This window comes from Corvus hawaiiensis, chromosome 9 (genome assembly GCF_020740725.1).
Source record: "Corvus hawaiiensis isolate bCorHaw1 chromosome 9, bCorHaw1.pri.cur, whole genome shotgun sequence".
NCBI lineage: Eukaryota > Metazoa > Chordata > Aves > Passeriformes > Corvidae > Corvus > Corvus hawaiiensis.
Genome location: NC_063221.1, coordinates 27473530 through 27501275, shown reverse-complemented (window position 1 = coordinate 27501275; position 27746 = coordinate 27473530). Strand labels below are relative to the sequence as shown.

General features: G+C 42.1%; 1 protein-coding gene across 3 annotated transcripts in view; it reads right to left on the bottom strand.

The window, feature by feature from the left end:
* Positions 1-1227: 1227 nt before the first annotated feature.
* Positions 1228-27746, bottom strand: part of ZFYVE9 (zinc finger FYVE-type containing 9) — a 55741-nt gene continuing 29222 nt past the window's right edge. For all 3 annotated transcript variants that reach the window (XM_048313420.1, XM_048313418.1, XM_048313419.1), the window contains exons 6-19: positions 24260-24436; positions 23760-23929; positions 22887-23010; positions 21608-21730; positions 20286-20441; positions 13247-13471; positions 10811-10893; positions 9971-10075; positions 7023-7173; positions 5827-5907; positions 4275-4437; positions 3344-3449; positions 2248-2424; positions 1228-1726 (exon numbers count right to left, since the gene is read on the bottom strand). In XM_048313420.1, coding sequence (XP_048169377.1) covers positions 1565-1726; positions 2248-2424; positions 3344-3449; positions 4275-4437; positions 5827-5907; positions 7023-7173; positions 9971-10075; positions 10811-10893; positions 13247-13471; positions 20286-20441; positions 21608-21730; positions 22887-23010; positions 23760-23929; positions 24260-24436 — 2003 coding nt within the window. In that variant the 3' untranslated portion in view covers positions 1228-1564. The remainder of the gene's footprint in view (positions 1727-2247; positions 2425-3343; positions 3450-4274; positions 4438-5826; positions 5908-7022; positions 7174-9970; positions 10076-10810; positions 10894-13246; positions 13472-20285; positions 20442-21607; positions 21731-22886; positions 23011-23759; positions 23930-24259; positions 24437-27746) is intronic.

Below are 27746 nucleotides of genomic sequence, written 5' to 3'. Positions count from 1 at the left end.
TTCGTTTTTTGAAAAGCAGCAGCCATTTATTCCCAGGTGCACTCTGTGCAGACATTGGGCTGCCTTTCTATAAAATGTATCACTCTGTGGAGTTACCTTTCCCCTGCCCAGCCAATGGTGTTGATTTGTTAAAAACCAGAGCCTCAGTCTCACAGTGGCCTGGCACTTCCCTTTCTCTTTGCAAGGCCACTGGTGTTACTCTCTCAGAGCACAGCCCAGCCAGGCCCCGCTGCATCCCCCACAATGGATAGCAGCAGGGAATGTCTGAGACCACAAATGGTCACCATAAATTAGCACCTCTCTTCCCAAGTTAATTAATTCTAGACAGGAGGAGAAACATTCACCCCTCATCCTGGGAGGGACTCAAAAGAGCTGCTTTCCATTGCTATGGCTAAACAAACCAAACCCCTTCTCCTGCTTACAGCTCTTGCCACTGGTTAGCAGCTTTCCATGGAGACAATAAGAACATGGAACCACATTTCCTCTGGCTGATGCTCAATTCCACCTTCTTAATGCCCTGGCAGACACGAGCAGCTGCTTTCCTTACCAAAGCCCTCTCAGGTGAGATCAAGAGCACTGGGCTGAGTGCACGTGTTCAGAACTGACCACAAAGCCTTTTTCAGCAGAACATGCAGGAACAGCCACTCTATACTGGTATCACAGGTAAGCTTGGACATGGGGCTGCAATATGAAGTGCAAGCTGGCTTGGGTTACATGACACTGGCATTACACTACAGCAAACAGCAGGGAGGGGACAGAGCTGCCCTGGGTGGGACTTGCCTCTAAAAAGCAGGACCTACTGGGGACAAGGAACAAGATGTAACTGCACTTTAGGGCTGATCTTTCCTCTGCTTCAGACAGATTTGTAAACAAAGTACAGAATAGCAGAGTTGTAGGAGATCACAGAAACCTGCCCAAGTGATGGACTTTTGTGGTAAATGGAGGAGAAAAGTAAACTAGCCTATTACACACACAACTGCAGTTCAGTAACTGTCAGAGATGCCTGTCCTGCTCCTCTGGACGCACAGACAAACAGAGTTATGGCTAGGGAATCTTTCCCTATCTCTCAAGGGCTTCTCCAAATGTATTTCAACCAATAATCTGGTCAAAATAATGTAAACGTTACTTTTTAATGTCTACAGAGTAACCACAAATGGCATTAGGATGAGGTCAGAATGGAGGTCTTGATTGTTGTTTCTCCCATGTCCATCTACAGACAGTACAAGGTTGGAATTTCACTTTTTATTTACGCCCCAGTGATCTTTGCACCCTTTGAGCATCGAGAGCACACGACTGTAAGTCTTTAAACATGAGCATTTTTCTAAACAGTAACAGAAGTGGATTAGCTGCAAGGATAGCATAGCCATGTTGTAGTATAGAAGCTGCCCTGATCCTCTGGTTGTTGACAATGCATAGAAGATTTAGAATTATGGAACAACTGTCCCGCCCCCCCTCCCCCCCTTCCCCAGTAGTGTTAACAAAAGCTTAATTTTCCAGTTTTAAAGTGCAAATGATTCAGATACAACTGCTGCTGGAACAGGTCTGAACAGAAAATGAAGTCCTCTTATGAGATGTTTTCCAGAATATAAAAGATGAGCTCCATTATGACTGGCCCCTCACTCAACTGACAGGCCCCTCCATGAATCACTGGCACTAAGGCACTGTCCAGGTCATTCATGTATTGAGAGGGCAGTGGCTGTCCATTGCTCCCAGCTTGATAACCAACCTAAAAAATACAAAGAATGGGTTTTAAGAACAGGACATGAGGCTGTGAGTCAGGGAACAGGAAGGGGGAAGGAGCTGTGGCCTCTCTCAGGGAAGTCGGGCACTTAAACTGGATCAAGCAGGCACTAAAGCAGCTTTTCCACTTGTCTTTGTCCTTGTGTTCCCAGTGGCTGCCTGGGCAAAAGGAGCCTCTTTTTTCTTCTGGTTTGTCAAAGCAGCTCCTTGGGATGAGCAGGACCCTCACACAGCATTAATTGCTGGCAAAAAGGCCAATTTAGAGTCTTCTCTGAGCATGGAGCAGGTGCTGCTTGTGCCATATGGGGGTCAAGCCCGTGCTAATTCAGGCTGGGCATTGGCTCTAACAGATGTCCCAAAACACCAAACAACAGCCAGCACCACCTGATTAGCATCTGATACTCATACTTCTTCAGCATTCTCCTGGTTAAAGTGCTGTATTCCCATTTTGGGGAATGAGTAAGAGAACAACCCCCTCCAGTTAAACCCAAACTCTTGAAGACTTACTTGATCTGAGTCCAGTGTAACACGCAGACCCAGCTTAGTCATTCCATCTTCTTTCAGCAGTTTCAGATGAGGACACAGAGCCAGACAGAAAGCCTTTGCCACATTTTCAGTCAGTCTGCTGTGATCAGCTGGGTCACTCAGACCATTGTGTTGCTCATCATTTTCCAGAAAAAACACCTGAAGGGAAGAGTCAACACGAGACATAACACTTGGCTTTTCTAGAAAATTCAGGTTACTGAGATGTCATTTAAACTTTTACAAATGAAGACTTAAGAACTAACTCTTCAGGAAAGCGCAGCAAAAGCCCCTGAAGACAAGTCACTTTAGGGAGGAAAAAATAAAACATCAGAAGAAAGATTTAAATTTAAATAGTCCTCTGAAACCTCTTGGATCTGGTCAAAAGCCTTGCTATGGAAATTCACTATGTATTGCATATGTGTTTAATAAAAACCTGATTTTAAACAGATGTTAAGTTCAGAAAAATTACATTTTTAATAGAAGCGTGAAGATCTCTGCTACAGTTGTCACTGAACTTGTCTCTATTGAGCCCAGCTGACCTGGGAAAAAAGGGCACACGGGTGCCAAGCTGCAGAGTAAGGAACTTGGTTCCTCCTCAGCAGGCAAAGTGAAACACTTAAAGAAATATTTTGACATCAGCATTTGTGTGCTGGCAGAGTCACAGGCAACATCAGTCACGCAAGCAATTTCTGAGTGATTTATGCCACAGCACTTTAACATGCAACATTTTAGAGAAAGTGGCTCAAAATAACATTTCTAGAAAACAATTTATATTAAGATTTGTCTCCATGTGGAAAGGCAGCTTTTAACCCAAAGGCAGATGAAACCAACTGTTCCTGTGTGTAACACAGCAAGCATTGCTGCGGTCCCCCCATGCTGCACACCCTGGTGCGAGCAGCAGTGGCTGCTGCAGCGCGGGCTGCGATTGCAGCAGTGCAGGATGTTTTATCCTGCAGGATGCCGCCCAGCAGCCCGTAAGGAAGGCACCACAGGCTCGTGGTGAAGTATTTGCTGCTTTCCTGTGCTGAGTGCAGCCCTGGCTGCAGTCCCAGCCCCAGTGCCAGGCTCACAAACCCACCTCTGTCCACCGGATGACCTTCCCGTTGGCCTTGTACTCAGAGCCATGGAATATCTTCACGCTGGTTATAGATTCCATGGATTTGCCATCAATAGGGCTCACAACGCTGCAAAAGGGAGAGAGAAGGGTGAGCTCTGACTCAGCACAAGAACTGAGCTGGACAGAGCCCTCTGCAGAAGAGAATGACCTTGGAATCAGAGACCAGTTCCTGAAAGGGGTCACATGCACAAAGCAGGGGCAGGAAGGACCTTGCTGAAGGTTTTCAACAAAGCTTTGCAGCAGAGCTGAGATCCTGTAAGGTTCTGATAGAGTAACAAGGTGTTTCATACAGGTTGGATTTTTGCTCATTTGTAAACTCAGTGTAGGCCAGCAATACCTGAAACACAACTTACACAGCCCAGGGCTTGATTGCAGAACCTGAGATTGATCTGGAGAGCCTGAAACTACAGAAATATCCTTCTTTCTACGTGCTGAGTCCTGAAATATGGAATCCATCACAACAGCACTTTACTGCCATAAATACTTAAGCTGCCAAGTCCACCTTTCTTTTGGCTTAACTATCAAGTGTCTAAAGGTACTGTTGACGTTCAGCAATTTTGTTTCTAGCTCTACTTAATGCAAACTGCTCTGTTGGTGCTTAAAGTGACCACAGTGTGCAGGGTTCAGCACTGACAGTTGGAGACAGATTAGTGGTTTCCAATAACTGGATATTGGCAATGCAAAAACAATCCAAAAAAAATGCCAGTTTTCTAAATTGATGCCCCAAAGCTCTGGTATCTCAATTCCATTTTCATTACAATTAATTGCATCTTACCACTCAAAATAGAGGCACAGAATTTTAATTCCTATTGACTTGAAGACTCACACACCTTACAAGATCAATTAAAAATTTTAACAGGCACCAACATCAAATGACTGCTCCTTTACTTACCCCTTATTAAAGTTTTTATCATCTTCTACCCACTGAATATGAACATGTTCCTGAGGGTCTTCAGCATCTACTTTGCCACAGGTGATGGTGAAGTCTTTCATCTCTCTCAAGGCCTGTCTCAAAGAGTCCATGTTCTCAGCAGTTATCTGGACCATCACTCCATCTAGGGAACCAAGAAATCCTCGTAAGCCAAGATAAGCCACACCAAACAGAGCCTATAGAGAAAACAATAAACATCCTTCCTCTGTTTGCAACAGAAGTTAAATGCTCATTTTAAGCATCATGGGTAGCAGTGCTCTGTCAGACCATTTCTGAACACTCATATTGCTAAAAGGCAGACCTGCTGAATGCTGATGAGAGAAAACGCAACAGTAAGAGGAAAGGCAGCTCCCAGGTGAAGTCAGCTGTGGCAAAGTCGCCATGAGTTTGCCTCACAACTTGTCACCTGCCCCAGGCCACCCTCAGAAACCCTGCATGACCCTGCTCCATTCAGCCATCTCCTCTGTTGGCTCTGGAAGCAGCACTCCAGCAGTGACAGTATTTGAGAAGTCAGTGCAGAAGTAGTGGCAAAAGATACAGAATTTGGATTCACAGAATTAAGGTTGAAAAGGCCTCCAAGTTATCCAGTCCAGACGTTAACTCAGCACCACTTTGAGTCAAGCTCAGTTGTGGCAAAAATAACAGGACCGAAACACTTCCCCATGTAGAGACTGAGTCCTCCTGTGCCTCTGTCTTACCCTAACCACCAGTTCAGGCACAGGAAATGGCACAATGACCTGCATGCTCTGGTAGCAGTGGGCTGCCTGTCAGCCTGGGGACCCCACCCATGGCTGCACGCTCAGAGCTGCGAGCCTGGAGCTGGTGCAGCACAAGGAGCTCCTGTTCACCTGCAGGGCTCTGCCAACTGACTGCTCATATGGGCACCTGGCATCCCTCACCACCGAGGGCAGGAGCCCTCCTACACCACTGCTGCCTGCACTGTCACAGCTGCAGGCACCTGACTGCACAGTTGTGCCATTCAGCTAGCAGGCACTAACAGCTTCCAGCCCAGAGTACACCATCAGCAGCTATTTCTGTGATACAACAACAAACCAAATCCGAGAGATACCAGCTCAGTGCTCTCAACCTGTCATGTTCTCATCTGCCCACATACAAGCACATAAACAATGCACATTCATACCCTTGCACACTGCAGAGCTATCTGGTAGCAGAGGAAGTTTAGCAGGGCTTCCTCCGGTGGTTGGTGGATACATTCCATATTTCTTAGGCTCACGATTTCCTCGTTCAACCCAAACCAGTAAATTGATCACAGGCTCCCAAGCCAAGTATTTCGTATCTTACCCTTACTTTCTTGTGACCCTGTTTTGCAGCATCTGCACAAATTCCTCCTCATTAAAGGGAACAGGGTGGCTTTTGCTAAGAAGTAGGATAGAGCTGAAGCAGCAGCATGACTCCAAGGCCCAAGCCATGTGAGCAGAGAGGGCCCTGCTAGCTGCAGAGCTGAGCTGGGCAAAGAGAGAAGTGTGTTTTCAGCAAGCAGTTCAGTTCTTACCTTCTACTATACTGGATTTGGCAAGGTAGCCTGAAGAGGATTTTAAAGCTCCACTGAACACAAAGAAGCTGGCACCAGTCACTGCAACAACAACAGGAGAGATTTAGTGAGGCTTTTGTCAAAAGTAATGCCTTACCCAAGAATCAGGTACCACAGCTCTATCAGCCAGAGAGGTGATTACCCTCAATCAGGACAAATGCTGCTTGGAATTATGGTGCCTGTATTGTACATCATAAGCTTGGATATGCAAAGCCAAATCACCCAGTTATTTTCTAAACTGAACAACAGTTTTTGTCTTAAGTTAATGAATGCTTGTATTTTATCACTCTACCTCTCCATGCCCTACACACCTCTTGAGTTTCAGAATTGCTAATTTTGGGTAACCAAGTACACAATTAACTTCTAAATCTTCCACACAGCTGGCAGATTGTGAGTGAACTGTTTATGGATCACACTGTAACACCAACCCACCGGCAAGGCCACAGCTCAAAGCCATCTGACCTAAAGTGAAATTATCTTCAATGGCTACTAAGCATCATGAAATTCCTGCTGGAAATCTCTCTTCTTATCCAATAGGTGAAGTTAACAGAAATCAGACAAGATCATCAGTCCTGAGTGACATTCCATGCCAGTCCACTTGCTGGAGTGACCAGTGATACTTGCAAAACATCCACATAAGCCTCTGTCTTGTTCTCATTTGGAGATTGTATAAATGTCTTTGCCAGCAATGTCCCCAAACCCACAACATTTAAATTCTCAGCACACAGCTGCTGCAGCCTTTCAGCCTACTGTAACAAAAATATACCCTGGAAATTAGATGGTCTAATTAAGGTGAACATGAGAAGTTTCTTGAAGATGCATTATTAAAATGCTGCTGTGGTTGGTTATTCCTATTTAACTTTCTATCCTACTGAATCTAGTCTTTCTTTCACACAGTGTAGGTCAAGCACGGGCAACCACAACCTCACCTGCACATGCAATAATGCCAAAGCCAGCTCTCATTATTAATGGAGAGGTGTTGCCTAAGCCAGTTCCAGCACAAAGCCGCCCACTCAAGGACACCAGTGGTCAGACTGATTTTCTCTAAAAAAAACTGGGTGAAACCCAGCCAAACCCAGCTGTGGCCTATTCACAAAGCCCCACAAAGCTGGGGCAGCAGCACAGGGGCCAAGCAGTGGAGCTAGGGCTCCCCTCACCTTTCCTGGGCTGGTTGTGGATGCTGATGGCCTGTGTCTGGTAGTTGCCATCATCGTTCTGCACACACACCAGATGCGAGTCTGCCTTCTCGTTGAAACATGCTCCCCCTGCCAGCACATGCTCGTTGGATTTGTTCATGGCTTTCATCATCTGCAAACACAAAGGTTTAGCATTTCTGCCCAGTTCATCAAGCACTTCCATAAATAGGTGGTTCTTGGAGCAGTTTAATCAGAAGCTTCTCAAGTTCTCATATTGCGGGTCAGGTTTTAGCACTCAGAACCATAAACTGCTTTTGAGAAGAGGGTTCAGGTCTTTTACTGCCTGGATGCTTTAAAGTGCCATCTTTTGTGCAATTAAAATAAATGGTATAAGGGATAGCTGAGCTACAGAAGTTGCAAAAGCTGTTATCTCTACCTGGTTTTAAAAATACACAGGAAAATACCATTATAAAAACCCTGGGAGGAAATACTTGGCCTGTTTAGGCAACTACAGTTTTTTATTACATAATTCATAAATGCCCCTCCACAGCCACATGAGTGCTCAGACTGGGGCCATTTCATCCTGTTCTGCCACAACCAGACACCAAAACTTTAATGCCTCTGTGCTTCATCTGCATGAGCTGCTGAAACTGGGATCAATGTTCCCAATTTAAGACTTTTTAAAAAGATCCGAATCACAGACATCCAAAAGAATTTTCTTTCTCTGCAAAGGAGGCCTCCAGAAAGGATCAAAAAAAGTTTGTGACACATCTGCCCTTCAGTTCTGCTGACTATCATCTAACATACACTGAGTTACATGCCTTGATTATATAGTTTCTTTTCTTCTCTTCACTATTCCTCTTTGTGGAGGCTCAGACTCGGTGATTTTTGATCCAAAAGAAAACTGAGGGAGTCACCCAACTCAGGAATTTGTTCCAAACACGAAAATGACATGTTTGCTTAAAATAAAAGAAGTCAAATTAAATGACACAAATCCCCCCGCAGTGAAAACCCAGAAAAATGCGGAATTATTTGACATCTCCTAACAGCACTCACACTCCCACCTCTGCTTCCTGGAGCTGCTAAGCATGCAGGCTACACACAACACATTTGTCTCTCTCAGGCCGATGTAAAACCTTAATTACAGTGTCAGGAACATTAACTGATGCTCACTATTGACAAGTGTGCACAGGTGTAATGTTTGGGGAGGAAACTTAATTAAGATTTTGCATCAGACAACAGTGTCTTTCATTATCCAGTTGATCATGTCGTGCTCCAGAAACTGGATTTTAGCTCCAGAACAGGCACCTTTGTGGAGCCCAGCAGTTGACTTCAGCACAACAAGAAACAACTGGATGTGGCAACTGCTTGGTTAGAAGGCACATTATTAAGAAATCAGTCACCTTTGCTGAAGGACTAAACAGGCAACTAGAGACCTCTAAGCTGTAGAAAATTTAAATAATTTTGAAGACAAAAATATGTAATAGAAAACTATATATTAATGTGTGATTTGTTAATCACAGGCCAAATTCTCCCCATTTAGTACATGCATGAGATTTAAAATGAGTTTGAGTTTTTCTCCATAGTTTGAGTAACAGTCTTTTCTAATTAAACGGTGCTGTGCATGGAGAAAAAAAGTAAAGGTCTTGTGGTGTAATTCATCTTGAGACTGGCTCAGGTGGTTAGAGCAGGGTGCTGATAACACCAAGGTCATGGGTTTGCTCCCTGTATGGGCCATTCACTTAAGAGTTGGACTCATTGATCCTTGTGGGTCCCTTCCAGCTCAGACTATTCTGTGAATCTGTGAATCTTAATTCAAAGTAAACTCACAAAAAATTTCTATTAATTCAACTTTTCAAATGAATCACAAGCAATACATTAAATAAATACCACTTTCTCCATTTAAAAAGTTGAATCCTTGCATCACACTGGGAAGAGAACCCAAGCACAATACAGAGGTTTTGCTACGTCCCTGACACAGGAATTCCCTCTCAGTCCTGCTCAGTTCACGTCTGGCACAAGTGCAGCTGACACCTTGCAAACACCAGGCACAGCTGACACTGAACTGCATCATCTGTGCTATTCCAGACTGAATTCATTCAAACCTCACTGACCTCTTCCATTCTGGCACAACTGCATCAAAAATTAAAGCACCTTTTAACAGACCCTTTATCTTCTGGCTTCATCAATTTCATCTTTTTCAAACCTCATGAAAGAACACTTTTTTTTCAATGAATTTCTTTTTTCTCACTTATTTTACTCAAATGCTTCTTGCAGGGAAATTCCCTCTTGAGATAAAGCTGCGTTCTGCTCTGGCCTTACAAGAACTTTTACAAAAACAATTCTGCTCAGGAGGTTTGCTGTCACCCCAACTCTGACAGGTTTCAAACTAGCAAGGTACCGCCTTTCTCTTCAGACAGAACACAAAATCAATCCCCTTCTCCACTGTTCCCTTTTATTACTGTTCAAATACCTCCTCCCCCAGCTTTCTCTAGTTAGCAGCACTAACTCCTACAGATGCTGACTGATTTTCTCACACCAGAAATTAAGTATAAAATTTCAATGTTGAGGAAACTTTTACATAAAATAATCAGCAATCCAACAAATACTATGAAATGCTTTGAGTGGGAACACACAATAGATGAGAAAAGCTAGTGCATTTTTTCTTCCTAGTTTACCTTGAGTGTAAAGTTTGTCAACTTGCTCAAATCAAACATATGACACTTTATGTAAACAGTTCAAAAACCTAAAGAAAAAGAGTTTAAGAGTTTCATTAATACTAAATGGAACTGCATTCTTCCTGTGCAGCCAGGCTCATTCACTTCCAAAAGCTGTGTGCATCATGCAGTTACTATCTGCTTTTGAGGCATTTTTCCCTAGTGGCAGTGAATAAAATAAAAATTCCTTTAGATCCCAGGTACTCCAATCAGAAAGCAACTGCACACAAATGTATGTATTATAAACATTACCTCATTATATCTGTTGCTAGGTATTTTGATGCTGGTTTTTCTGACTTCCATATCAACCACTAAACCTTGGACCACAGGCAGTGTGTACTGGTAGTTTCTGAAGTCCTGGTAATTAAAACAAGATTTTAAGTTAGGGACGATGATCATCATTAACATTGTAGGTTTCATAACTATCCTGGTGACTACTACTTAGCCCATTCAAATGATTGTTAACAGTGACTGGAAGGCAGGGAGGGACAGAGACACCACAGTGTGTAACCCATGTAATTGCAATACACAAATGAAAAAACATCATTGTTACTGTTAGTCATTTCACACATTTTCTTACATCAAAACTAATGTTCTCCAGCCTTGAATATCATCACTGTATGTAAGAAAATTTGCTCTCTGTGTTCTGTTACATTACTAGATGGAGTTATTAGTTTTTCTAGCAGTGAGATTAAGTTATGCATCAAAGAGAATTTCCTATATTCAAAATATTTGCTAAGTAGGAAGAGATAATAACATCTCTTCAGTCAGAGCGCTGTGTAATCAGAGAGCTGTGACTGCACACTGTGGTGACCCAGTGCTTCTGAAGAAGCAATCTAAGCAAATAATGCACTTATTTCAAGATCCAAACATCCTCCAGCAGCCAGGTTTGGGATGTTGATTTGGGTACCTTGTTACAATTCACTGTGTTGTTGAAAGCTAACACCTACTCTCAGTAAAAGCAGGTAAATTCACCACTACTTCCTCTTGCATCTCCTAAACCTTCCAGCTACTACATGCACCTGGAACCCCTATCTCCCCACATGGATCCACTCACACCAGTGGAATGTACAAATTCCACCACAGACTTACTGCAAGGAGGTTCATGATCGTGTGTCCAGTCTCTCCAAACAAAGGCTTACGGAATCTGACACTAAAAAGTGGGCATGGGTAAACTAGAATAAAACAGAACAGAACAGGTCAGATGGAAATTTACGTACTCAGACTCTGCAAAACCAGCCCTAAATACCATTTTCTCAGTTTAATGTGGCAAGCAGCAGCGAAAGAAGAGACTGGGAAGACTGGAATTTAAAAAGCAAAAGGGCAGAAGGGTTTAACATTATAATGCACCTTGGACGTGTGTCAGGGCGGCTTGCCCACCATGCTAGAAACAAGAATAATTATGGGGAAAGCTTAGAGGTGCCACACTGCAGGACTGAACTGAGTGACCTGGGCCCTGATGGCAAAGATGACCTTTCTAAATGCTTTTTTCAGGCTACTTCTTGGAAATGGCTTCTATTTTTGTACAACCATCCTGCTGCTCTCCACTACAGCATCATCAGTCTTTCAGTTCTATGGCTGACACATGACATTCAAGTGATAATCCAGATTATTTTATTTCCTGTTTTCATTACTTCATGAGAGTGTGGCAAACTCTATAGGGGTATGTCAAAAACAATTTAAAGGACATTTATGGTATGCCAGTGATGTAAAATATCTGCATTCCTTGGCTGACTTATCCATACCTCTAAAACATCTGTGATGCAATTCCGAGTGCAGGGCATGGATCTGGCTGCATTACATTATGTTGCAGCAGAAGCCATCACAATGCCTGGAACATGACTCATGCACTGGTACATAACGCCAAGGTTTCCCAAACACATGTTTGACGGAGGATTCCTAAACTATCCTCAGGCAAACACTCAGCCTGATTTCCCCAAATGCCACACTCCCAGCTCCCAGGGTGGTCAGAAGGAGCTGCAAAGTGCTCAGCATCGTGTGAACAACATGAGGATTTCCTGATGGAAATCAGCTCCAGCCTCTGCACACTGATTTGATACCTGAAAGCACCACACACCACACGGCAACCAACCCGTGCACAGTGCCCTGAAGCACCAACAAGGGCTGAATTTCCTGTGCCTGCCACCCTGGTTTCAAGCAGCAGCTCAGCTACATCCCAGATGCACCAAATTCCCTGAGCCTGAGCTGTTGGGCTGATCTGTGGATGCTCAGCAGATGTTTTCTGCACATCCAGCAACCCCCAGCGCCTCCTGCATCTGATCTGCACAGCCAGCAGCACTGGCTGGATTCTGACATTCCACCAGCAAAGAGGATGGAAGGAAACCCAAGACACAAAAGCAGCACCTTCCAGGGAAAAACTGAGGCAGTGCCCTGCAGTCACAACTGGCACAGCTCAAGGGAGTATGTCTAAATCCAAACCACAGCTGTAGGAATGATGCAAAGCCCGGCTTCTCAATATATCAGAGCAGGTACTTTTGTTTGTCACTATCAAAACACTTCTTTCTTTGCTCAAAAACAGATGTCACATCCAAAATATGAGCATTTTTGTTTGTTTTTCTAAATACTGATGGGAATAAATGCACTACTTTAAAAATGCCCACAGATACACACAAAAACCTACACACCTTTAACACGAATGTTTCTTTGGACAGGTTTAGCCTTCAGCCCTCATCCTCAGAAGGCAAATTATGAGGATTTTATTTTTCTCCTCCAGCAACATACATATTTTGTGGAAAACTTCCAATGTTCTCAAAACTTTAAAAGTTAGAGACAAATCTCTGTACAGCATATTATAAAACTTATTTTGTTAAAATGTTCTGAAAAATTCTGGAAAAAATTATCAACAGACCATTTTCACAGTAATTTAGATTAATGAGATCTGCCAATTAAAACTGCAGATGTGTAAGACGTACAATTTTTGGCCCGTCATGATGGACAAACTGCCAATAATACCTTTGCTCCAGCAATGGTAAATGTCTTTTGAAAGTTATTTTATCTTAACTTTATGCTAATTTCATGCTAACTGCTAAGTTTTTGTTACATTAAACATTCTCTCCAGCCTATTTATTATTAGTTGCAACAGAATTTTTGCAACAAACTGTCCAAGTTTGTTGCCCCTGCACACATATTGTTACTCTCTGGAAAATGAAGCTAAAAGCAAATGCTCTTTCATTTCAGCATGGAAAGAGCTTAACATCTCAAAGGCTCTCCCATGTGCTAACTACACCAGCTAATCAAACTTGTTCTGCACGGAACTCTCAGGTCACTAAAGGGATACAAACAGCTGCTCAGAACTAGACTTTTCTCCACAAAAATCTCCCTGGACCCAGCAGAGTTGTAAGAAGGCTGTAGGTCACATCAGTGCTGCACTGTGGCTCTGACACACAGCTTTTCCTTGCCTGTTTGAGCCTGGGAGGCTCTGACAGGTAACAATCCATGGCTGGGATTCTCTAAAGCAGAATCCACCCATCCCCTGCAGAAGTTACTCCAACAGTGCCTGCTACTCACGCCTGTATTCAGCTCCGAGTCTCAGCATCAGCCTGATGGGGAACACTTTAGCCCAGGGAGTCTCCCACTTCTGGATGAGGATACCAAACAAGTACGGTGGGGTTGGGAGCACCAGGTCTTGCAGGGACTGATACGTAGCTGCAACGTACAAGAACCCTCCGTGTTCTTTGCTTCCAAGGAAGCTCTGGCTGAAAAAGGAGTGTCCCAGGTTGCCAACAATGTTACCTATGGGAAAAAAAAAACCAGTTCATTACTTCACTAGATTGAGAGCTGTATCAAGACTGTCAGGACTTTTTCAGAAGGGAAAAAAAAACTGCATTAAATTCACTTTGCTCCCTGAAGCATTAATGTGTATTAACCACATCTGAAACAATGATTTGCTGCACACAGGGGCTCAGGTTACCTCCTGTGCAAAATTGCTTCAACCCAGCCTTGAACACTTCCAGGGATGGGGCAGCCACAGCTTCTCTGGGCAGGCAACCTGTGCCAGGGCCTCACCACCCTTACAGGATACCACAGGAGAGCTCGGGCCAGAATTGCTGCTAAGGTGGTACCTGAAACCTCCTCCTGGCACTACAGAAACACCCACACAAAGCCTGTTTTCAGTGCCTTGCAGATATTCAAGGCGCTTCCAGTGCAGAAACTGCTGCTGATTGAACTAAACTCTTAGCTTCAGCTGCAATTTAAGGAGAGATGTGCACCTGGTCAAACAATTAATGTCCACTGGTTGTCCTTCCATTTAGGCAAACCACTGGGGTGCCTGCTCAGATATGTATTGAAGATATGGGTCATATCAAGAATTACACAAAAGACTGTTTATTTCATTAGTACACTTAATGTAAAATGCAACTGAGAGAGACACAGGGGAGAAACATCACTAATTTTTATTCACATTTTTACTCTTTGATGCTTCTGATTTCCAAAAATGTTTACACTCAAATGGCTGAATGAATCTGAATGTTGATTAGGTTATTATAGCATCCAACACAGCATTTAACATCGAAGCAAAGAACCATGGTGTGATTCCTTTTATCAAATGACAACAACAGCATGCAAATAATGTACAGAACAGCTGATCACAATTCTCCATAGGAAGATGTGAATATTAATAGTGCTGATTTGCTCTCAAACAAAAAGACAGTTTCGGAGAGCGTGGTGTGCTTGATCACACCACTCATGAGGAATTGCATGGGATTGAGGTACTCATGCAGACCTCCTGGGCTTCTGGAGCAAGCCCAGGCTTTCCCACCTGCAGACAGAGACTGCTAAGTAGCAGTTTCTGCTCTTTCTCCACCACCTCATAACAGAATGTTTGTATCTGAACTGAAGGTAGTGATGTGCATGTCTCCATCTGCACATCCACTGGACACTACCTGGAGAGTTTCTTCCATTTACACACACGAGACACACACAGACCAGTGCCAGGTTTTAAGTAAGTAAAAATATGAGTTGCAGAAGTGATACTTGGACATCCTCAGTAATACAAGTTATGAGAATAACACAGCTATTCCAGCCCTCCCCCTTGAGATGTGGCCATGCTACTTTGCACCCCTCCAGACCACGCTGGCACAATCACCACTGAGTATTGTCCATCACATGACCTTGGGTCCTCCAGCTTTAGATACAGTGACTGGCAGGTCTGTAAGCAAAAGGCTCCTTTTATACTCCAACTAACAAATAAGCTCAGGGGTTCCCTTGTTTCTCAAACTTGAGGGCCCCTTAGTGGATTTTTTTTTCCTGTACCCACACAGTGCTGCACAAAGTAAATTCTCAAGTTCCCTGTTAGAAAGTGACAGCTTTGGCAGGACAGGCAATCCATAGCAGGGTGGGGCTCATTCAAAACTTGCCACTGTCCTGCGAAGCCAACCTGTAATTTTACAGATATAAACAAAGCTGACATGATCACCCAGATCAAACTCCAGAACTCTTAGAGTGGCTACAACTTCTCAGCTAAGCATACTTGATGAAAAGTAGCTACTGGTCAAACTACCATGAATAACAGAGCCACATCAAATGTCAGCTGCCGAGAATCCCTGCTCCTGCCCATGTGCAAATGCATGTCTGTCAGCTGTGCTGTGACACTATTGCCTGCTCAGTGACTACACCAATGCACCAACTTGGGCGTCCTGCTAGTGAGTGCAAACCAGTGTATCCACTGGTGTTCATGAGAAAGATTTTCACTTATCTAAAAGAGCTGCTGGCACTCGTTTGCTTTTGCAGTTCCCACCTACCCTCACTAATCGCCTCTTCTTCATTTATACTTCCTTTTCCCTTCCCATCTGTTCTTACCCAAATAGAGCTACAGGCCTGATAATAAAATTACTTGGTGAGGTTCTCAGTTCCAACAACATGACCATAATAATCCTTTTTACCCTTCAAGTGTATGATGTGTATGAATTGCCAAACTGCACTGAATTCTGCCCCCTTTTCTGTGTATTTTCTGTGTGCAAGAGGCTAGCCAAAGTGCAGCTGTACAATCCCGTAAGGATCTGAGACGTGTGGCACTGCCCACTGGAATGACAAAGCAATCAGACATTTCCTCTTGAGACTGGTGCCAAGTGCTGCAGCAGAAGGGGATGACTACTTATTTTTTCCGTTTCAGGAGATGGAGCTTCAAGGCTCACACGCCTGGGATGCCTTAATAAGAATTTTTCAGCCAACAGAAACATGGAAAAAACCCTTAGAGTGGAATCTGCAACTCAGCTGTTCAGCCCTTTCCTTCCATAAGCCACAGCATTATAAATTACTCCTTCTGACACAAGCAGCTCGCACAGTGCAAGCTCCAAGAGGCTGCCACTACTTTAAGAGGACAAATTATTGGGATTAGGTAGTTGTGCTGGAATTCGTTATTTATAACAGTGTAAGAGCCTGGATGTGGACAGCATGGGAAGAAGCAAGTGTTTTCCTACACACTTTAGTGCCCTTTTCAGTCAGCACAACCAAGTCAAAAAGCCTCTTTGGGCTTGTCCCACAAACATTTCTGCACTGAGCAGGGGTTGTCAGCCTTTCCTGCCCTGTCTCTGAAGGTGGTCCCAAGCCAAGGCCCCACTGAGAAGTTGCTATTACCAGCCTGACATCGTCAAACCCAACCCACTGCACCATTACACATTTTAAGCACAGAACTGTTTCAGAGGCTTGTAGAGAAAGTGTAGGCGTCAGAAAAACCTTCAAAAATAACTATCCTTTGCAAAAGCATGTAATTTAATTTAAAACATACCACAGCTTCCTTTCTAATGAGGCAATCTCAGAGTGAACAGAAAGGTGCCTTTCCATGTATTAAGTTCCAGCACCTGACATCACACAATTGACATTATTTAGGAAGTGCTTTAAGTGTGCATGATGCATCTAAAGCAGTTCTGCAGGAGGTCAGTACTTACTCTCTTCTCAGTTATACTGGGTTATCCTTGACTTTAAATCTTAAGCATCTCTACAAAGCTCTCTAGACAAAAAAGATGCTTTTATCCATTGATGTCGTGATCCATGGTGTTTTGAATTCTTCACTTGTATCAGATATCTTTCTGCAGTGAACAATGTGCTTTGTATAGCAGTTTGGCAATCCCTTCTGGACTCAAAACTGTCTATACCAGGAAAGGTAAAGGGGAAAAAAAAAAGATTCCTGCATTTGTTTATTGCTCTCAATATGTGGTGAAGCCACATGAAGGTACTTTTACCAAAAAGCAGTGAGGTTAAATTCTTAATGTATATTTCCTATCTTTTGCTTAAAGCCAGGTCAAAAAAAAGGTATTGGCTCAGGGAAAGCATTTTTATGTGGCTTGGGGAAGTCAGCTGCATCCATCCACCCTCATTCCTCTGCTGTCCATAACAGCCAAGAACTGCCATGTACCAAACACTGCTGGCATCCCGAAAACCCCAGCACCCCAGTCCTGCAGCAAGAGATGCAAAGCAATATTTACCTGTGAAAAATCCTGCCAGATGGATTTTCTTCAAGAGCAAATGAGCACATTTTCTTTGGAAAAGGAACACAAACCCAGTCACTCCAAGAGCCACAAAGAGCCACAGAAGAGTCAAGACCATGAATGTACCTTGCTGGCACAACACATCTGTAGCAGATGCCAACACTGAGAAAAACCATATGAACTCCACATTCAAAGTTCTGGCCATGGTCACCATCTCTTTATTGAAAGACATCAGAGAGTAATTTGGAAAGAACTTATTCCTATTGCCAAGGGCCATAATGCTTTGCTTATTATCAGCGAGAGCAGCAGCTGCCAGCATCTAAAACTTTCTCAGGCTACTCTGTGGCAGTCTACCAAACATCACTCACACACCTCATATGAAGTTTGATTTTGTCTCCACCTTTCCACCAGTTGTAGGGGTGTATTACTCAGTGAAGCTGTTCTCTGTTCAGAACATCTACATAGGCTTCTTTACAGATCTACTGTTAACTACTACCATATTTAATTAAAACCAGGCTGGGTAAAAAATACACCAACTGTGTCTGGGATAGATCCACCCTCACAAGGAATATCTCCAAAAAACTGGGTGTCCACAAAGCCATTTCAGGCAGTTGCCAGATTTACATTTCCACTACAAAAGTAACAGTAGCATTTATTGTCTTCCACCACAGAGCTGATGCACATGGGCATCTCTGGCAGCACTACATTAACACATCCAACTGCCTCAAAGTACCCATTCACACAGACAGAAGTTCTCATTTTCCCATTCACTGCCAGGCTTATAGCCAACAGACAGGGATAATCATGGGATTACTACTACAGCAGTACAACTACTACAAACACAACAGAAATCATTAGCTTCCAATTTCAAAACAAGAAAAGCAACACAGCAGGGAGCTTGATGACAGAGAGACCAGAGGAAAAATAAAGGGACAAAAAGTGAGCAGCAACGAATACTTGCCTTAACTGACAACTTTATTTTTTTATAACTTGCATGCATACAGCCTAGAGTGAAAAATGACATTTTTCCTTCAAAATCTCTCTGGCAGCCACCCTGACAGAGCCACCCTGTAAATGACACCCAGCACAGAGGGCAGGACTCAGCCTCCAGAACAAGTTATCCCTTCAGGAAAGTAGAAACATCTGGGAAGAGGCATAAGCACATTAAAGTTTGTGCTTCTAGGCTTGAGCACAGAATTCAGACTCCTAAATTCATGTGACTTATGAAGAAATAATTTGCTATAGATTGGGCTTTAATCAAACAAACAAAAGGGGATGCTGTGTTTTTCAGATGAAAACAAATCCAAGAAACCTAAAATCACTTCAAAGCAAAATCAACATCGCTAAAAGTAATTCTTGTTTCCATTCCAATAAAAAGTACCGTATGTGCCTTTTTATTTTATCACTGTTTTGATGAAAACGTATACTAAAGGAAATAAATAAAAAACATCCTCCGAATTTATTTCAGTTCCTGATAAAGAATAAATTTAAGACAGTGTATTATATAATGAAAAATGAAATGGTGAGACAGGCTTTTAAATAGTCTCTAAATTCTGCTGGGAATTCTTGTTTGCTCTAAATGTCCATCATCTCATTGCCAGGAGAGGTGCAGTACCTCTGAAATGAACAGCTTGGAAAGCACAGCTCCACCTACAAGAGCAGGAAAACTGCTCACCACTTCCAAGGGATTACAGACACCAAACTGAAACCCCTACAGCATCACCTCCTCTCTGCCTGAAGAACGTTTAAAGCAGCCAGAGGTACAAATATGCTAACAGATCCTTCTGCCTCTCAAACAACGTGTGCCTTGGAAAGGAAAAAAGGATGGATATGGAGAGAGCATTCCATAGTGCTTTGGGAGTTTATCAAGGTGCTCTGTCTACAAAACCTGCAGGCATTATCCAGTAACTGAAGGTGTCTGTCTACTCATCCTTCATGTCTGAAACACAATACACAGCAGATCCTAACAAAAGAAAACACACAGTGGAGTTCTTTAACACTGACATTTGGTTTCTGATTAAGAATTGTACAATAGTAAGCAGCTCTTTGCACCAGTGGAATTGTAGGATATCAAATTACTACCACTACAGTACTAAAAAAAGAATTCCAAATACATTATGTAGGAGTTATAAATTATGTATTTCTGTAGTGTAATTATACAGAACTTCATAGCAATATACACACCAAGCTGGATTTATATCTGCAATATACATATATACACATTTATATACACATGCTTACCATTTTTCATATCTATCTCCCCCTGAATAACATCATTATAAGACAAAGAATTGCAAATGAATTGAGGTTTAGAAAGGCAGTTGTTTGCCATGCACATAAGATCCATTATGACACGTGATAATAATACATTCTGAACCTAGCAACCTCTCTGGACAAGCTGACCTTTGTTTTATAAAGATATTTTAGGAAACAAATATCTTTCATTATGTTGTTAGAGTACTGGATTCAGTCACTCCAAAGGCATTATGAATGATAAGCAGAACCTCTTGTAAATGTACTTTCAGCATATAACCTTAACGTGATCCAATTTCACCTCTGGAAAACGCTTTATTTTCTGATCAATGGAACCAAATACTTGCATTCTAAGGTCCAACAATAATACTAGAAGTGGAAGCCTATTTACTTAGCATATGTAAAATGTGCAATGGTTTATATAAAAATCTTGCAATCGAGATACAAAAATTCAAATTTCCGGGATAATTTCTGAAATGCTCTACAGTTCATTCTGGGCACACGTATACCTATATTATTTTAAAATATAAATAGGATCTCCATAATGTGGGAATAGACACAGGTACTATGAGAATCAAACTTCTGAACTACCTGGTCTAGGGATATTGAACATACTATCCTCAAGAATTCTCAAAATTTTCTTTCTAGCTGGAAGATCTTTGGAGCAGTTCCCCAGGTTACCAGCATTTTATTTGGTGAGGTGACTAGAACACTGGATACTAACAATCAACAACTCATCCCCCTATCAGCTTTGATCCTTATTCACTTCTTATATTCTTTTATAAAAAAGAGCCATTTGCTGTGACAAAAATGTATCTGACCCCATATGGTCATCTACTCAGAGCATTTTTAACAGAGAGCATTCTTACCTGCTAAGGCATCCCGGTAAAGTTGCACAAAATGGTTAAAGATATCCTTAGGCAAACATTTCTCATCAGGCAAACACTGCAGGAGAATGACAATCTCTGACTGCCCCACCGCGTGCATGCCTTTCGTGGTGAAACACCAGCACTTCCTGTTCACATCTGCACGGATGGAAACATGCATCAGCAGAGCAGAATTGCAAAAAGGATGCCTAAATTTCACTGCAGGAAGACAGCTCTTGCAAGAATCAGTTTTACAGCATGTATTGTTGTGTTATCTGTCACACAGACAAATTACGTCCTACATCTGTTACCGTGAGAGCAAGCACATCCAAAACAAGAGTAGCTCAATAACTCCCAGTTTACAGCTAAGGAAGAGCCAGAGCATTACAGTTCCCAGTCAGATCTTGGGATTAACACCACAGAGCAGACTTTTAGCAGTTTCTCTATTCAAATGAAAGGACAGGATTTAAATGTGAATGAAGGAGCCTGGGAACAGGCCAGGCTGTTGCCTGTGCGTACCATGATCCTGACAGCTAAAACAGTTTCCAACAGTGGTATCTCTCTTAATATGGAGAGCTGGATGTCAGGTGTCTCCATGAGACCTCACTCTGTTGTTCTGCTTCACAGGAATGTTAGTAATGACACATGCTCTGAGCTTCATTTCTTGAGAATACTAAGTTACTGAAATAAAACCTGTGTCTCAATATATTACCTTTTTATACATATGTAAAACATTGTACTGCAATCTAAGAGATGCTGAAAGGTTAATAAACAATTTATTAATACAAAACTGTCCTTCCCAATTTCTCCACCATGTTTCTACACAGCAGAGATCAGCTGAGGAACTGGCATGAGAAGCCATCTGTCTGCCTCCCCACTCCTCCCTCAGCACAGGTACACACAGGCACAGGACAGAAAGGGACAGAAGAGGTGCACGGTGGAATGGAACCTCTGCATTATTATGGGATCCCATCTGCTTTTTCCAGAATGGGATGACAGGCGAATAAGTGAAGCAACCAAAGGAAAACGGGTGATAAAATACCCTGCCCTATCAAGCTCTACAGGAGACACTAATCTCCAAACCTGAGACTGGAGGCTCTATCAGTCCAGTTTATATCTTCCACACAAAATTATCTGTACTGATACCTAAATGACCAGAACAGGGCCTTTTGCCATTTAACTTAATATGGCTCAGTACAAAGTTTTCAACCTGTACATATTTTCAGATACTATCCTACCAAAGGATAATGCTGCTGTTCCTACTAATAATCTAGATAACATTTCCCCTCTCATAGACCAAGACTTATTTAACAATAAACACTTACAATTTACTATTTTTACCATGGACAGCAAATTAGCATTTAAAACAAATACTAGAGGGTCAGGGCCACCATCCTCCAGCTGCTGCATGACAGAGATCTGAGAAGGTCTCTCTTCCACAGCATAGTCTACAAAAGAAACAAACACAGTGAAACCCATTAATTACTGGTACAGACTCTACTTTAGAATCAGATAACCCAGTTCTAATTCTTTTTACTGTTTTGACCTTTTAGACAAACACTTCTTTAACTATTGCTGGTTTGATGGATCATTTCCTAGGCTGGTATTTTCAAACTTCAATGGAATTTATAAGATAGCCTCTGTACATCCTTTAAAAAGGTGCAGCTCATTTCACAAATCAACTATTTTTCAGTATCAAGTAGAGGAGAAAATTGAAATCAAATTGAGAAATGTGTCACAAAGTCAACAATGTCACAATGTCATCCCAAATGACAAAGTTAAGAATTGTTACTCAAATCACAGTAAGGCAGAAGGGCATCGGTCCTGGACTACCATGAACAGCTAACACTGGATGGAACAGATCTGTTTTAAAATTAAATGCTGCTCACATATTGGTTTCGACACTATCCAGAAATAAAAGGTTACTTCCAGCTTAACATGAGAAATGCACTGTGTCGGCAAAATATCTAATAGGAATAAAACAACAAAAGAAGAGAAAATAAGTTCATTCCAGGAATGTATTAAAGGATGTCATGAATCAGACTGTGGAAAATAATATCCCATAATCAAATACACATTTTCTAATCTTTTAAAAATTAGTTTTTAATTTTCTGGAGCCTCTTCCATTTGAATCCTCTACAGGAGGACATCACAATGACTAAAAGCTGCACTGTGGGCCAAAATGTGCAATAGTGTTGTTGAATACAGTGCTTGGGGATGCCTCAGACAGAGCCTATGTTCCAACAGAATTTCAGAGAAGGGAAGCATGAATATTCATAAGGCTAATTAAAACCTATCTCTGTGTGAAACACTCCCCACAGTCCGATTAGTGAAGAAATTAGCACATGTTTCTGGACTGCAGTTAATTTTTTGCTTCATGTTTTACTTGTTACAGGAATTTCATGGCAAGGTGGGGCCCTTCCTGGATGCAAATAGGAACCAATTGTGCAAAGGAGTGGCCCAATATTTACCCACAAGTACTTACTGAGAATTCCTTCAAATACTCAGCATGCTGCCAGCATCTTATTTTTAAAATAAACACAGTAGCCATTAGGTTATTGCATCTGGTAAGCATAAAAGCTGGCTGCCAAGTTATACCCTCACCTCCTTTTACTCCAGTGGAGATCAGAATTGGAGGAAGACCATCTTCAGGAATCAGATTCATTGCACTGCCAACAGGACTGCCGACCTGAGTTATATTTCCCGAGAATACAGAGGCATTATCAGTCTACAAGAAGCAAACAACAAGGAAGGACAACATTAAAACAGTAATAATGATAAAAATGTAGGAGCTGGCTGGCTAAATTATTATAGATGTAGCTGAAGGAGTCTGTGTCTGCTGGAGAAACAGAAGCACCAAGTAATTTGGCTCTGTAACAATAGATGATCATGTGATGACTCCTATATGTGAACTATTGCTAGAAAGTCTGCTTAAAGCCTGCACCTCCCTTCTCTAACACCACAGATACCCATTTCTTCACAAAATCCTAATGCGCCTATGCCCATTCGAACTTTTTGCAGAGTCTCAATTCCACTTACATGGAGTATGGTGGACTTCACTGTTAGATTTTGTCTGCACTTTCCTGCATACAGAATTTTGTGACAGACAGAGTATTCTTCTGATCCACACTATGGCAATCTTATTGTTTCAAACTCCTTACTGACCATGACTCACCTTTTGTAAAGCATGTGTTACACAAATATCCTTCACACACCAGCTGTACAGCCAAACAGTTGGAAGCCACGCAGACAACAAACATTCTTAGTGATCTGCTCCAAAAATCCTCATTTCATTTTAAAAAATACGGTTGTTTCAGCACTCTGCAAACATTCAAATAAGGACAACACTTGCTATGCAACATACTAAGACAAGCCTGAGCAGATTTCCTACATCAGTCTTACTGCAGTCACCACAGCAACTCACACACCACTCAACTGAGGCAAACACGGGATTTTGAGCACCAAACACTCCCTTACTTCTGCTGATAAAGTGTTGTTGGCCATGGGCTTTGATGGATCATGAGACACTGCTAAGGTTCCTGTGGAAGTTGTCCCAGCCACTGTCAGCTTTGCTGCATCAGCAACTTCTCCATTGGGTAGTATCCCATCAGCAAACCAAACACGCCTTTGTTCTCTAGGCTGAGCCACTGGAGAGAACATAAAAACCAGCATTTGAGATCTCACAGCAACACTGGCTAGAAAATTGGAAAATCTGAGTATAAAACAGCAAAATGGAAAAAATAAGAATACGCATTGGAAGGAACCTAAGACATCATCACCTACTGCATTCCCTATGGCAGCATCCTGTACAGACACAACCACTGAGAACAGTTTACATGTCCTGAAAAACCTGATATCCCTGCTGAGGGCAGGAATAGCACAACTGGCATTAGCCATTATTTGAAATGGATGAAGTGCAGATATCCTTTCCAAATTCTTACTACAGGTAAACTGAAAGAAAAAGGAAATGCTCTTACCTTCTGCTCCAGGATGCTTTAGAACTCCCACAGGTACCATGACAGTGGGAGGCGGAGAGCTCAGGGCGCCCGAGGCCTGAGCCTGCTGCAAAGGAGGGATAGTAGAACAGTATTCAGCGGGATTGTTAGGGTTAGGGCTCTGGCTTGAGGCACTCATCATGTTCTCCCAGGCTTGAGCTAAAGCAAACAAAGAACAAGAGCCATGAGCACAGAGGAAGGTATCTAACAGCACAAAACAGTGTGTTACGTTCTCGGCTGTGGTCAGCTGTGGACCCTGCCACCTCCCAGACCATTCCCTTCATGGAACAGCCCAGGACACTGCAGTTAAGTAAGAAAATCCATAGCACAAGGAGACACTGCACTGGCCCTGTGCAATAAAAATATCAGTCCACAGAGAAGTATTTTCTGAAAATTTTAACAATACACTTTGACTTGAGTGATGCTTAGTTCCTCATGCTTCATTTTGTTTCTTCTTCAAAGATTTAATTGAAAAACAGTCAATACATAAATGTATGTATATAAATGCATCACACTGCATGGACAGATAGACATTCCTACTACAAATGTTTCATAACCCACAGAACACTTGAACAGACTTATCTTTCATTTATGATAAAAAGTACCTTGCATTTCTTTGTATCCAGGGCAGTTGAGTACAGATCAACAACTTTTATTCTTATCTGTAAAAAACCCCTTATGCTATTCATTTGGAAGGCATGACTTGAGCCTTAATTCAATTGGCCAAGCAATAACACATAAATCCTCTTTGTCAACAAAACTATTATGCAAAAATCTCCTCCAGTGAGTAAACTAGACTATCTCCACAGTACTGCTTCTTTTTCACCTCTCAGGAAGGCTTGGAGCAAGATACCAGAAAATTCATATGTGTGTGCTTGCACTCACAACCATATTAGTATGCTACAAATAAATGCATTCTTTGAGTCAGGCATAAATATCATGGCACCTAAGCTCTCAGAGCATGTACATCCTTGGGTTCCTTCAACTGCAAATTTTAGAAAACCAAGGTGGAAATAACAAGACCAAAAAAAAAACCCAAACAGAACTCAATAGAACATAAATCCTCCTGCTTCCCTTCATCAACCTGCAAAACCAAGAGTGAAATGCCTGCCAGTGAAAAAGGTATTGACATTCCAGTTGAGAAAATTACTTGAACTGAAGCACTTTTTAAACAGCAATTCTGTATCAGTTATAGGAAAAGTCCTGAGAGAAGAAAGTATTAAAAATGCACAAAGTTACACGTCCAGGACTCCTTTATTAGAAAAGTCATAGCACAGTACAAGAGCATTCTTAGAGCCTTCTTTAAATGGAGCAAAGTGCCAAGTCAGCATATCTACCAAATGCAAATACACTAAAAATAGCATTGGAAACCAATGGAACACATATCCTGGCCATGGAAACATGCCAGCAAACACCCAACCCTCCCCCACACCCCAGTCAAACACAAACCAGGTACCAAGCAATCAAATAAAATAGCTGCTTTTACAGTTCCTACTCCCAGTTCCAAGGCTGTGCAAAGATTAATGCTTAACCTGCTGCACTGAGAGGAACTAAAGCCCCAAACCCTGCACTGACAAAAACTGGAAGGACCAGGAGGGGTGGGATACAATCAGGCTGCAGGTGAACTAACCAGTAACCCAAAGCATCACCATGAAGCACTGCAGCAGGAACAGGAACAGAGGGAGCCGGGACAAGCACAGGACTGGCCCTGGAATGAACCAGGCACTGATGTCACTGTTTGCTGCCATTAATGTGCATCTGTCCTGGCAGCAGCACAGAGAGTCTTTCAAAAGGAAATCATTATAATATGATCAGTTTTATTATGTCTTTTTAAAACAACACTTTGGTTTCAACTGAAATATTTTCAGCTTCTTCCCTTCCCCCAGAGAATATTAATCCTACTTACCACCACAAGCCAGCTGTCTTTTGCTAAGTGTATTTGTAATTCCTTGTTCCTGTACACCTTGAAATGTGTTCATTTCTCCATCCCAAAATGTAACACTTTAGAATCCCTTCAGCATCATTCCTGGGACTCGTTTTAAATTTCTAGATACTACAACCTACAATTTCCTGTCACCTTATTCATTTGGCCTAAAGAATTATTAATAATTAAAACCTATCACTGCATGCCAATTAACATTTAATATTTTTGAAACATTTCATCTTTTTGAAATTTTTTGGAAAAAATTATTCCTGTTTAATAACAGATACTGTCTACTAATTTTTGATTCTCATCTTGAGACTAAGCACTCAGTTACTTTCAACCTAACCCGAACCGTTACTCAACTTCTTTGGAGAAAAAATAAAGCTATGAGCTTAAGTTTAGTGTTTTAGTTTACATGTTCAGCAAAGTAAGGGATCTTGCTGAAAACAGCCCAAATAATCCACTATGCAGTAATATGTAAAGATACTGCCAAAATTACTTCGTGTGAGTGCTGACACAAACCACAATTTCCCTAATTAATTCTTGCTTAGAATCTTTGCTGAAAGTCTCCAAAGTTTAGCTAAACAATTGCAGCAATGGAGATACCATGATAAACTATCCTGATAATTACTGAACAGTTATCCTAACAATTAAAAGTTTGCATTTAGAGGCTGAATTTGTCTGACTTCTCATTCTACCTTTTACATGTTAGAATGCACCTGTCAGACCTTTCTCTACCACTGCATTAACTTCTGGCATCGAGTTTCAGTGATCCAGATATATATTTATACCCCAGGAGCAAGCCACCCATTCACCTTCCCACTAATAAACCAAAATGCCTGGAATTTCTCATGATGAGACAAGTCATCTCATGATTTAAGCACTCACATGGGTCCCCTCTCAACCTAATCCAATTTCTGTCTTCTCAATTCAAGACATAAAAACTGAACGTTGTGGCTTCCAGCAACAGCTGTCTCAGTGTCATGGGCTTAAGTCAGCTGGACAGATCATCACCCAGAGGGAACTGCCAGTGTGGGAAGTTCTGGAAATTTTCAGAGGCCTCAAGACAGTGCTCTGTGTTTGCCCATATTTATACCACAGCTCTGTTAATACAACAGAGGACGACACACAAAATACACTCCACAGCCCACTGGTCAAAATCAAGCAGAGTCTTTCCTTACACCAAGCAGAGGTGATAGAACTTCCTGTCAGTTCTACATGGCAACTTCAGAACTACTTGTGACCTCTCTCCTGTATCCCATGTTCTCACCAGGCTTTTAGCCACAGCACTGTCCCAGGTTTGACAGACCCCAGTAACGTGCTACAGTAACAATCCAAGTTCAGCTGTCCACATATATGGACCTGTATTTAGACAAGACCTCCTAATGCAGCACCAAGGAGTTAAGAAGAAAGAGAAGCTGGATAAATTTGTGGATAAATACTACTTTCCCAATCTCCTGTAGTGCAAAATCTAGAACAGGCACAATTGCATTACTCTTCCCTTTGGCATTCCATATAAATGTGTAGCAGGTTATCTACTCAGGC